We start from the raw sequence: 12,605 nt of genomic DNA on the forward strand, positions 1-12,605 counted from the left end.
GACTCCAAAAGGCGGGTGGGTGAATGGTTGGCAGATTATTAATAATTCTTCCTATGACAGGAGAGAAACATGGCCAATAGTCTGTAACTATGATAACAGTGATATTCATTTTTATGATTAATAACCAAAAAAATCAGAAGTACTATGACGTGGTGACAACTCTAGCTTCCTTCCTTTCTGTTCCTCTACGCCAGAGCCATATAAAAGGGGACTGACCACATTGCAGGTACTTTCTGCGTTAGACCACTTAGCATTCCCTCAACCGGGCTTGAAAGCATCAGTGCTGGATGTCAAGGGGAACGCACCATTTTCCCAGAAGAAGGTTTCTTGATGCCTTCAGGTGGCAGGTGTGGGAATGGTGGAGGTGGGGCACACAGCAGGTGGGAGATGCTGTTTACTGGAAGTGGGCGGGCGGTATACATGCGGCGGGGGAGCCGGGTCTGTATAGCAGGTGAAGGGGCGGAGGGTCAGGTTGGTCCTTACCGTGTCCTCCTGCGACAGGAATGGCGCGAATTCACGAAGGAGCGGGAGAGGGGCTTGCAGGTGGTGGCAGGTGCCCCCAGCGCTGGTTGGAGAAGGCGAGGGAGGGGCGGGGCAGGAGCGGGGTTGCTGAAGGTACTGGCGGGAAGGCGACGAGCGATGGGGGGCGAACCGTGCGCTCTGGGCTGGGAGCACCCGGCGTGGGTGCAGCGGACCGGGGGCGGGCCTCGCGGGAGTGAGGAGTCTGAACCTGCGAGGGGTGAGGAGCCGCGGCCGGGCGCGGGGGGGCAGGGCCGGAGGGGCGCAGGGGCCGGAGGGGCGCAGGGGCCGGCGGGACGCAGGGGCCGGAGGGGCGCGGGGGCGGGGCCGAATAGGCGTGGGGGCGAGACAGGAGGGGCTCAGGGGCGGCCGGAGAGTTCAGGGGGCGTGGCGGGACGCGGAGGCGGGGCCGGAGCGCTCAGGGGGCGGGGCGGGGGCGGGGTCGGAAGGAGCGGGGGGCGGGACCCGAATGGGCGTGGGGGCGGGGCCTGAGGGCTCAGGGGCGGGGCCTGAGGGCTCAGGGGGCGGGGCGGAGCGCGAGGCGCGGCCGCGCGCGTCTGCACCACGGAGCGCAGCCCTGAGTCCCGGGCTGTATCCGCGCATCCCGCAGCGTCCCGGTGCAGCCGCCCGGCCTCACCATGCTCCCGCTGCTCGGGCTCTGCTTTGCGCTGCCGCTCTGCGCCGGGTTGCTGGAAGAGGCGACGAGCTGGGGGGACACATCGGATCAAGTAAGTGGAGTTCTAGGGGGCTCCAGGCGGGCCCCGGGCGCCGGCTGCAGTCTCTTCCCACCGCCGCCTTCGGGCGCGTGGCTGCCGGACAGGCTACTGGACGCGAGGGGACGCGAGGGAGGGTGGGATCACCCCTATGTCCTGGCACAGCGTCCCCCCTTCTCTCCGTCCCCAGCCTTCTGCTTGGGAGCTTCCCCATCTACTGTTCCCTCATGAGAAAGTCTGGCTGACGAAGTTTCTTGCAGAACTGTGTCTGCACTTCAAAGTCCTGCGGAACCAAACCTCTTGGCTTCTGTTACCTGCGCGGGTTTCTGCTGGTTTTGTTCATTTCTGAGCCAGAATCCTAAGTTAACTGCAAGGTTCTTTCAGATGCGCCTGTGCGGTAGAGTGTTGGCAGGTTACTGTTGGTTTCCATTTGTTCCAGAGAGAGAGCACGTCTAGGAAATGTTCTAAACTCGTGGAAGCCTCCGCTTTGCTCACCTGAAAACCGGGAGAACATCATTTTCATCTGTTAATGCTTTAGCAGCTTAAAGGTGGCCAAATGATGGGCGGCAGACGAAGAACCAAAGGGTCTCAGTTCCCCTGGTTAATACTCTGTGTATCTGCCAGGATTTTTTAAATGGTTTAACCTCACAAGTGAATGAAACCTGCAAATATGAACTCTAAATACAATGTCTGATGGATAGGAAGGCTCTTGAAAGAATATAGAACAGGTTCCCACAGTTATCTATGCATAGACCTTATAGGGAGAAAGGGCTCTGTCCTGATTAACGTAGACGGTGCATTTCTGCATCTCCTGGTGCTGTTTGCACACATGTATTTAAATTGTTTAGCTGAAAGCATGCTTTTGCAGGAAGAGAAGAAGAGATAAGCAGGTATACTTTCTGACCCCTTTCTCAGCGCCTTGGTTTGAAGGCAAATCTGGAAAACAGAATCTGCCTAACCATCCCATGGTTACTTTCACGTCAACTCTCCCTTAAGGATGTGCTTATCTACAAAATGGAACGATTCTTCTCTTGTAGGACTGCCATGAGGAATAACCCATAAGAATTCCAGGAGGCTGTGTGGTGGAGGAGGAATGTGCAAGCTTGGCATCCAGAGAGCAAGGCTGGTCTCTCCTTTGCCCTTTATAGCTGTGTGGCCCGGACAGGCTCCTCTCTGCCTCTCTGTGCCTTCCTTCCCTGTCCCTTACAGCAGGACACACGCCTCCTCTTGAGCATACTTGTAAGAATCCAGCTGCTAGTTGTTTAAAGGGCCTCGTATACTGTGGTATATGAAATGGTAAATGTTTTGGTTAAGGACGGGGGCTTGATGCCCGCTATTGGGGCTCAATTCCTGACTCAGGCACTTTTCAGCTCTGTGATGCCGAGCACAGTCCTGAGTGCTTGAATCTCCAATTTTGTACAAAGTGGGAAAAAACAGAGTGATGAGGGTTGGGTAGGTAATACATCTAAAAGTGCTGGGAATGGTCAGCAGTTGATGTTGGAGCCTGCTCTTAGGCTTGGGCAGCTGAAGTGCTGAGGGAAGGAATTTAGGGTAACGATCCGAAAACTTTTTAGGGGGTGGAGGGAGAAGATGTGGGAAGCACTGAAACAAAGATTCTGTTTATGAGCTAAGAGGAGGGATTAAAGCTCTGACATCTGCAAGTCCAAGTAGGCTTAACACTGAACTTCCCTGCTTATAAGAACGCGGGTTTGGCCCATGTTAGTGATTTCATGCTGTCGTCAGCCCAAGGCACCGTTTATTCTTCTGGAAAATGACTAAATCAGAAAAAAAAAACTCTGAATATAAAGTTTTGTGAAAATTTGTGAGTTTACCTTTTTATCCCCACCCTCTTAAAAAAAAAAAAAAAATTGTGTGTATAAGATGTAGGACTTGAGAGCACAGCCTCCAGAACCAGACTTCTGGGTTTAAATCCTGCCTCTGCACTTACTGGAGAGTTAGTTCACATCTGTGTGCGTGCTCAGTCACTTCAGTCACGTCCAACTCTGCGTCCCTGTGGACCGTAGACCACCAGGCTTCTCAGTCGATGGGATTCTCCAGGTTTGAATAGTGGAGTGAGTTGCCATGCCCTCTGACCCAGGGAGCCACCCTGTGTCTCCTGCATTGTCAGGCAGTTTCTTTGTCACTAGCGCCACCTGGGAAGCCCTAATTGACATCTACGAGCCTCTATTTACCCATCCTGAGGATGGGGGTGACTAGATTACTTAATTAAAGGATTCTGAAGACTAATTAATATACTTTGAACAGTGCCTGGCAATGCAGTTAATGCTGTGGTCTCAATAATTATGGCCTTCAAAATTATATGTGAACCATTTTTTAAAAATTTGTTTTATCATATTGTAGTTGAATTACGGTTATATTAGTTTCTGCGGTATGGCAAAGTGATTCAGTTATATATATGTACCTTCTTTTTTATTATATAATTTGATTTGGGTCACTGTACTGTGACTTATTTTTGTTTTGTTTTACTTTTTTTTTTTTTTTAATCTTTTGGCCACACCTCGAACCCAGACCCCCTGCATTGGCAACACAGTCTTAATCTCTGAACTGCCAAAGAAGTCCCGTATTCTTCTTCCGTATTCTTTTCCATTATGATTTGTCACAGGATATTGAATATAGTTCCCTGTGCTGTACAGTAAGACCTCATTGTGTATCCAGTCTATAGCTAATAGTTGGCATCTGCTAACCCCAAACTCCCAATCCAACCCTCTCTCACCCCCCTCCCCCTTGGCAACCATCAGTCTATTCTCTATGTCCCTGACTCTGTTGGTGTTTCATAACAGGTTCATTTGTCATATTTTAATTCCACATGTGGTATTTGGTGAACAGCTTTCAGAGCTTCCCAAGTGGCTAGATGGTAAAGAATCTGCCTGCCAAAGTAGGAGATGCAGGAGACTTGGGTTCGATCCCTGGAGTAGGAAATAGTAGGAATGGCAACCCACTCCAGTATTCTTGCCTGGAGAATCCCATGGACAGAGGAGCCTGTTGAGCTCCATGGGATGGCAAAGAGTCAGACATGACCGAGAAACTGAGCACAAACAATTTTTAGACGTCAGTGAATTTGTGAAATTTAATGTACCCAAATTTGCCTGTTAGCTTGCTTTATAATTCCTATTACTTATCTTTGATTGATAATATTTTTTAATATTACTAATATATGCTAGATTAAAGACCTTTCTTACCCCACAGCTCATCTATAAAGAGTATTATCCATAGTGTAATAAACCTACTATCTGCAGTGGTTTTCAAACTTCATCTTGCACAAAGATACTCAGGGGCTCTTTAAGAATTCAGATTCCTGAGCCTTATTCCCATCAATTTCCATCCACTAGGTTTGGATGGGACCCCGATGGTCCTGATGCAGGCAATGCATGGACCACATTGAGACTGATAGAGCTTTGAAAGCATCTTTCAGGAAATTAATATTAAAAAGCAAGTCTTGGTCTTCCCTGGTGACTCAGTGGTAAAGCACCCACCTGCCAATGCAGGAGATGAGGGTTCCACCCCTGGTCTGGGAAGATCCCACATGCTTTGGGCCACAACTATTGAGTTTGTGCTCTAGAGCCCGAAAGTTACAACTACTGAGCCCATGTGCTGAAACTAGTGAAGCCTGCACTCCCCAGAGCCCATGCTCTACCACAAGAGAAGCCAATACAATGAGAAGCCTGCGTACCGCAACTAGAGTAGCCCCTGCTTGCTGAAACTAGAGAAAAAAGCTTGTGCAGCAATGAAGACTGAGCGCAACCATAAATAAATAATTTTTTAAAATAAAATAAACTGCAATTTTTTTTAAAAGCAAATGTCTTGTATAAAATCAGTCTGCTTTCAAATTGATACGCTTTCTTTAAATAAGGATGGAGCTGCATTCCCATTATTGCAAAAACAGTTTTTAATTTACAGTATAATAGTAGCTATCAAGTATTGAGTGTCACGGAGAGTTTTCTAGGAGCTCCATGTAAAAATTATAAGAAGTGATAAAGTATTTAGTTAACAGCATTCCAAGTGGAATCAGGCTGCCTGGGTTCAAATCTGGATCCCACTGCTTACTGGCTGTGTGTACTTGGGCAAGTAACTTATCATCTCTGGATCTCTTTCATCATCTACAAGATAGCATTGTTAATGGTTGCTACCTCGTAGGCAGGAGTGGATCTAAATTTTTGAGAGGGGAGTCAAGTTTATAAAATTGGCAAAGCCTTGACAAAATTCTGTGCTAAAATGAACAGTTTTTTTTTTAATTAATGTATTTATTTTAATTGGAGGCTAATTACTTTACCTTATTGTGGTGGGTTTTGCCATACACTGACATGAATCAGCCATGGGTATATGTGTGTCCCGCATCCTGAACCCCCTCCCACCTCCCTCCCCATCCCATCCCTCAGGGTCATCCCAGTGCACTGGCTTTGAGTGCCCTTGAACAGTTATTTAGAATGATAAATCACAACAAATGACACATTTTGACAGACTGACAAGCAACATAATTTTAGAATAATTTTTTTTTAATCAGACTTTTTTTTGTGTGTGTGTAATTTAATTTATTTTTGGCTCCTCTGGGTCTTCATTGCTGCTCAGGCTTTTCTCTAGTTTGGTGCGAGGGCTTCTCACTGCGGTGGCTTCTCTTGCTGCAGAGCATGGTCTCCAGAGAGCAGGCTCAGTAGTAGTGGCAAATCGGCGTAGTTGCCCTGTGGCCTGTGGGATTTTCTGGGACCAGGGATTGAACCCATGTCTCCTGCACTGGCAGGCGGATTCTTTACTACTGAGCCACTAAGGTAGCCCAATATCATCATTATTAAGGGACTGTGCAAGTTAGGGATCCTAAGGCTTACCTTTCATCAGCTTCTGAGTAATAATCAGTTCAGCTGCTCAGTCGTGTCCGACTCTTTGCGACCCCGTGAACCGCAGCACGCCAGGCCTCCCTGTCCGTCACCAACTCCCGGAGTTTACCCAAACTCATGTCCATTGAGTCAGTGATGTCATCCAACCATCTCATCCTCTGTCATCCCCTTTTCCTCCTGCCCCCAATCCCTACCAGCATCAGGGTCTTTTCCAATGAGTCAGCTCTTCGCATCAGGTGGCCAAAATATTGGAGTTTCAGCTTCTACATCAGTCCTTCCAATGAACACCCAGGACTGATTTCCTTTAGGATGGACTGGTTGGATCTCCTTGCAGTCCAAGGGACTCTCGAGAGTCTTCTCCAACACCACAGTTCAAAAGCATCAATTCGTCTGTGCTCAGCTTTCTTTATAGTCCAACTCTCACATCCATTCATGACTACTGGAAAAACCATAGCCTTGACTAGACGGACCTTTGTTGACAAAACAATGTCTCTGCTTTTTAATATGCTTTCTAGGTTGGTCATAACTTTTCTTCCAAGGAGCAAGCGTCTTTTAATTTCATGGCTGCAATTGCCATCTGCAGTGATTTTGGAGCCCCCCAAAATAAAGTCAGCCACTGTCTCCCAATCTATTGGCCATGAAGTGATAGAACCAGATGCCATGATCTTAATTTTCTAAATGTTGAGCTTTAAGCCAACTTTTTCACTCTCCTCTTTTACTTTCATCAAGAGGCTCTTTAGTTCTTCTTCACTTTCTGCCATAAGGGTGGTGTCATCTGCATATCTGAGGTTATTGATATTTCTCTCAGCAATCTTGATTCCAGCTTGTATATTGCTTCTCGGCCTTTTGGCTAAGATCAAGTGTTGATTCCAGCTTGTGCTTCTTCCAGCCCAGCGTTTCTCATGATGTTCTCTGCATATAAGTTAAATAGGCAGGGTGACAATATACAGCCTTGACGTACTCCTTTTCCTATTTGGAACCAGTCTGTTGTTCCATGTCCAGTTCTAACTGTTGCTTCATGACCTTCATACAGATTTCTCAAGAGGCAGGTCAGGTGGTCTGGTACTCCCATCTGTTTCAGAATTTTCCACAGTTTATTGTGATACACAGAGTCAAAGGCTTTGGCATAGTCAATAAAGTGGAAATAGATGTTTTTCTGGAACTCTCTTGTAATAATCAACTATTAAATAAAAAATAATCAACCCACTCTGCTCTTCTGGTTGTTGTGAGGATGAAATGAGTTAATTCAGACAAAGCACTTACATATAGTAACACTCAGGTCTCATTAGCTATTTTTATTATTTATGAACAGCCTGGTTGAATCCCTACCACTGCAAGGAAAGCCTCAGCAAGCTTCCCCTTCAGGAGAAGAACCTTGCAAATCCCCCCAGGGGGAGTGATGTGCCCCAGGGGATATTTCAGAGCCTGAATTAGAACCCAGGTGCCCTGAATGCCAAGCTGGGCTCTCAGTGACTCCTCCAAAGACTGCACCACTTTCATATTTACAACTCAATGTGGTCTGTTTAAGGACAACTTTAACTTGTATCTCCTGGTACACAGATAGTGTGTGAAGTAGCCTCTGCTGCAGGTACCACATTCATTATGGTAATCTGTTTCTAAGTCCCCGAACTGAGCATTTCTGCACTTTTAACTTTTATAATCTCCCACTTTGCATTTGGGAAAACACAGAAAATCAAGACATTTTTTTTTTAATTCTTTGAAAAATAAAGTCAAGGCAAGATCTTGTGAGCTCCAGAGCTCTCAATCATATCTCCTCTGTGTGCACGGCTGTGATTGTTTGAGTGGAGTCGTAAGGCTGGATGGGGAAGAAGGATATTGTGGGAGAGATTCCAGAGATTGGCTTACTTCTGAACTAGCTATGTCTGGTTTCTCTAGGGGTGGGGCTTGGGAGAAGAGGGGGGAGTCCTAAGAGCTGAGCAATGAGTCCTGTGTGACCTTCTGTTCCTAACACACTCTCCCCCGAAGTCCTGGATGCTCTAACGTAAAGGAGCCCTGCCCACATGCTGTCAGAGGTCCAGCTGGAAGTCCTGCAGGCTTTCTCTTTTTAAGTTTTTATTGACTTTATTACCATATTGCTTCTGTTTTATGTTTTGGTTTTTTGGCAATGAGGCACATGGGATATCAGCTCCCCAACCAGGGGCTGAACCCACACCCCCTGCATTGGAAGGCGAGGTCTTAACCCCTGGACCACCAGGGAAGCCCCCTGCAAGCTTTCACTATCTAAGGAACAGAGGGTTGGTTAGCCATAGGATGGAGACCTGAGCTTTTTTTTTCTGGTGGGAGGGTCCCCGACCTCCTCATTATCTTCCCACAAGCCAGGTCCATGTCCCTTGTTTCTCACAGATTGAAAGCAACAGGCTGTCTCACCTAAAGCTGGTTGGTTTAGGTTTTGTTATTATTTTCCCAGCTGCCTGGAAATTGTTTGAAATTTCAGTCCCCCCCCCACCACTGCCACACCCCAATGAAGTTTCTTCTCCCATTGCTGAGGTTATGAGCATCCCACATGGCGCGTGGCTCGTAGCTGAACAACATGCAGCCCCATTTCTCTGAAAGAGAACTTTTGTGCGGGTGATAGAGAATTCCCGGAATGGGGCTGTTGGAAGACTAACTGTCCTCAGCCCAGGTGACGGGCGGCATCTCCTGTGCCGTCCAGCCTGTCGCCCTGGGGTCAGCGTCAGGTCCCGGCCAGGTCTCTGGGGCAGCTGACTCCTGAGTTCCTGGTCTTGGCTTCAGAGTGTCCTCGGGAGGTGCAGGCCAATGGGTAGATACGTTCCTGGCATAGAGCCCACTAGGCGCTCATGTCTCCGGCCGTTCGAGGGTGTGTGGCTGAGCCTGGCCTCAGAGCAGCCACTCCTGGCTCTGTGATGGAGCCCAGAGCGACGGGGCTGGTGGCAGAGCTCGGGAGGAATGAGGGAACCCCATCCCTTGAACCACGCCTTTCTCTCTCTTGTTCAGTGGACCCAGGTCGTGAAAGCACCCATCCCTAAAGGGAATGTGTGTGTTGTGCGTATTTCCAATACCCCTCACCCTGGGTGGAAGTAGGTTTCACTCCTCTCCTCCCTTCCCACGCCCTTCCCCATCTGTGGACTTTCTGGAATGCTTTCTTTTCCCTCCTGATCCTGATCCAACCCTGTGATTGATCCTGGGGGGAAAATACCATCTCTTTTATCCAGATGATGAACATTAAGCTGTTTTTCACCTGTAGTTGGACCATCTGATGGTGGGATAGATGGAGATTTCAGTCCCCCAGCTCTGGTGGGCTTATTGCTGCATTCCTGGTGCAAAGGCAGTCTTCAGCCACCCATGCACGTTCTGGTAGTGAATGCTGCTTGGTCCATGTGAGTTGAAGAGACAGATAATGAGCGATTTCTCAGCATGGTTCTCATATTGAACTTGATTCTCTTTAAATTTGTCTTCCCCTCTTATTCCACTTCCAACCAACATCCTACACACTTACTTCAAGCCATCCCTCCATCGTAAAGCCTTTCGTGGTCACTTGAGAGTGTAATGCTTCCCCTTTTCCCATTTTCTTTGTAACTTATAAAAATTACCTCATCTGGTGAGTTTTCCTGAGTGTATTTTCTTTGAAGTTAGGTAGTATGGTCCTTCATGGCAAAGATCGTGGCTGATACCTCTTATTAAATACTGTGGTCTGGACATCTGTTCTGGCGCTGGAGAAGTAAGCTCAGCTTGGAAGGAGTAGAAATTCCTATCTGAGCCATCTCATAAGTCTGTGATTTGGGGCCCATGCTCTGAGGTTACTATTCAGAACCCTCCTTGACTTTAAGCTGGATTCGGTTACCTGTCCTTATCCCCCGCTTCCAGGTTCTTATTAGGGGACAGGAAAGCTCTCAAACAATAAAAGGGGTCAGGAATTCCTAATTAAAAACAATGAAGATGACATTAATGTAATTTCCACTTCTAATCCTAGCTGGCACCAGGAATCTCTGTGCACCAGGAAGTTTTGATTCTGGTTTGGTCTGTGTCTAAATGTGGACTCAAGTGTTGCCATGGTGATCCCCTGAGATATCAGATAGCCACCTCAAAAATGAAAAACCAACTTCTCTTGTTCTCCTGAATGCTTGTTTATTTTCTTGGAAAACCTATTCTTCAAAGGAGGAGACTTCAAAGAGAATACTTTAGATCAACCAGAGAACGCAATACCTGAGCAGGGCCAGGCTTCCCTTCTGACCATGGTTAGTTATTTAAGTGGTCCCCAGCGGATTCCACAATTTTAGGAAGGGAGAGGCCTGAGACGGACCTGCAGAACTGGGGGAGACCTTGCCCAAGACACTGATTCTGGTTTCCTTTGGACTGTTCAAATCATTCCACCTCATTTTAGAAATAGGAACCAGTAGCCTCCTAGTGACTGGTTCTTATTTGGCATGAGAGCATATGTCAACTGAAATCCTATACTAATTCTTCCTATTCCATGTTCTGTAGGATAGGAGACTCTATGATGGCTTATAATTGTAATTTACAGTAGCACATATCTATTTTCAGAAGGGATCGGAAAAGGATCATGATTAAACCAGATTTTTAGTTTACAGAATGGAAATATCTTTATTGTTTTTTCTATTTGCAAGTGATACAAAACTAAGGTACTACAGAAGAGTTTAAAGAAAAAAAAATTCAGACATTCAGAGGTAATTGCCATTAAAATTTTGGGTGTGTTCTGCACATACAGACACATACTTAAAAAATGAGATTGGTAAAGATAGCATTTTGTTATCTGATTTAATCATTCAAAGTGTGTCTGACTGTATCAGTGAGGACAGGCCAGGCTGAACTGGGGTAAGAACCCCCAAACTGCAATGCTTTAAATGACATTTATTTCTTTCTTAAAAAACTTTTTATTTTGTATTGGAGTATAGCCGATTAACAATGTTGTAATAGTTTCAGGTGGATCGCAAAGGGACTCAGCCATACATACACACGTATCCCTTCTCCCCCAAGATCCCCCTCCCACCTAGGCTGCCACATGACATTGAGCAGAGTCCCCTGTGCCATACGGCAGGTCCTTATTGGTTATCCATTTTAAATACAGCGGTGTGTACATGTCCATCCCCAGTGCTCTAACCGTCCCTTCTCTCCATCCTTCTCCCCACTACCTGGCAACCATAAATTAGATGAACGTTTGTTTCTTGCTTGTATGATGTCCATCTTGGGGTGTCAGTGGAGCAAGTGTGACCTTGGGCTTGACGGAGCAGCAACCTCTCAAATGTTACTACTTACTGTGCAGGTGAGAAAAGGCAGTTCTGGAGAATCTCATATCTTCTATCGAGTCCTTGGTGGAGAAGTGACAGAGGCCACTTACCTTCATAAGTTATTGGCCAGAACCAGTCACGTGGCTCTGTCTTCCCACCAGGGGCCAGGAAATGCAATCTTTCCAGCAGACAGCTAGAGAAATATTTAGTGAACAGCTCAGAAGTCCAGTAAAACTAACATTTGAAGTCAATAACTGTAGGTCCATACCATTATTTTTAATAGCTGTATTCTGATTAATCACTATATCATAATATATTTAACCAAACCATTTTTAAAGTATATGTTAGGCTATTTACAAGGATCAACAATTATTTTAAAAGTTGCCAAGAAGTCTTTTCATGCTTTCATTTTTTTTTTTGTATTGATATTCGCCCCCCCCACCCCCAATTGATATTTTCTGAAAGTAGGCTTTCTAAATTAAAAGACATGCATACTGGTGGGAATGTAAAATGTTGCAGCTACTTTGCAAACTGGTGTATCTATTTCTCAAAAGTCAAATTTACCATATGACCCAGGAATTCCACTTATAAAGGAAATAAAAGCACAGAGACATCCATGTGAATATCCATGCAAGTTCCACAGTATAAATAATAGCCAAAAGGTGGAAATAACCTTAGAGTCCGACAACTGGGAAGTGGCTAAACACAATGTGATGTATCCACATGATAGACTATTATTCAGACATAAAAAAGAATGAAGTGCTAATAAATCTACAAGATTATGCTAAGTGGAAAGGGCCAGTAAAAAATGACCACATATTGTACGATTCCATTTATACGAAATGCCCAGGATGAGTAAATCCATAGAGACAAAGTAGATTAATGGGTGCCTAGGGCCAGGGAAAGGCTGGAGTTGGAAGTGACAGGTAAAGCAGGGTTTCTTTGGGGATAAAAGTGTTCTAAATTGATTGTGATGGTTTGCCCAGCCCTGTGAATATATTTTAAAAACTTGAATTGTGCACGTTGAAGGAGCGAATTTTATTGTTTGTAAGTTATACCTTATGAAGCTGTTAAAAAAGTTTTGTGTAAAGTCTAAGCATATTTTCCAAGGTTTTTGTGCACATTAAAAGAACAAATTTTATCATTTGTAAGTTATACCTTACAAAGCTGTTAAAAAAGGTTTGTGTAAAGTCTAAGCATATTTTCCAAGGTTTTGATCAACAATGTCTTACTGCCCTCCAGGAAGGCCGACTTATTACTCACAGCAGTGGAGTCCACACTTCTGTTCTTTAAAC

The 12,605-nt window shown here is 45.9% G+C and overlaps 2 protein-coding genes across 3 annotated transcripts in view; one reads left to right on the plus strand and one right to left on the minus strand.

Annotated features, from left to right (window-relative positions):
- Nucleotides 1–336: 336 nt before the first annotated feature.
- Nucleotides 337–1,122, minus strand: LOC122448368 (extensin-like). The gene is made up of 3 exons (XM_043479628.1): nt 985–1,122; nt 620–877; nt 337–492 (listed from the first exon to the last, which is right to left on the minus strand). Exons 1-3 carry the CDS (start codon nt 1,120–1,122, stop codon nt 337–339), a joined length of 552 nt encoding a protein of 183 aa, XP_043335563.1.
- Nucleotides 1,028–12,605, plus strand: part of ITIH5 (inter-alpha-trypsin inhibitor heavy chain 5) — an 88,079-nt gene continuing 76,501 nt past the window's right edge. For both annotated transcript variants that reach the window (XR_006271531.1, XM_043479254.1), the window contains exon 1: nt 1,028–1,247. Coding sequence is in view for 1 of the 2 variants with exons in the window: in XM_043479254.1 (XP_043335189.1) it covers nt 1,158–1,247 (90 nt within the window). In the remaining variant the exon portion in view is untranslated. The remainder of the gene's footprint in view (nt 1,248–12,605) is intronic.

Source organism: Cervus canadensis, chromosome 10, assembly GCF_019320065.1.
Source record: "Cervus canadensis isolate Bull #8, Minnesota chromosome 10, ASM1932006v1, whole genome shotgun sequence".
NCBI classification, from domain to species: domain Eukaryota; kingdom Metazoa; phylum Chordata; class Mammalia; order Artiodactyla; family Cervidae; genus Cervus; species Cervus canadensis.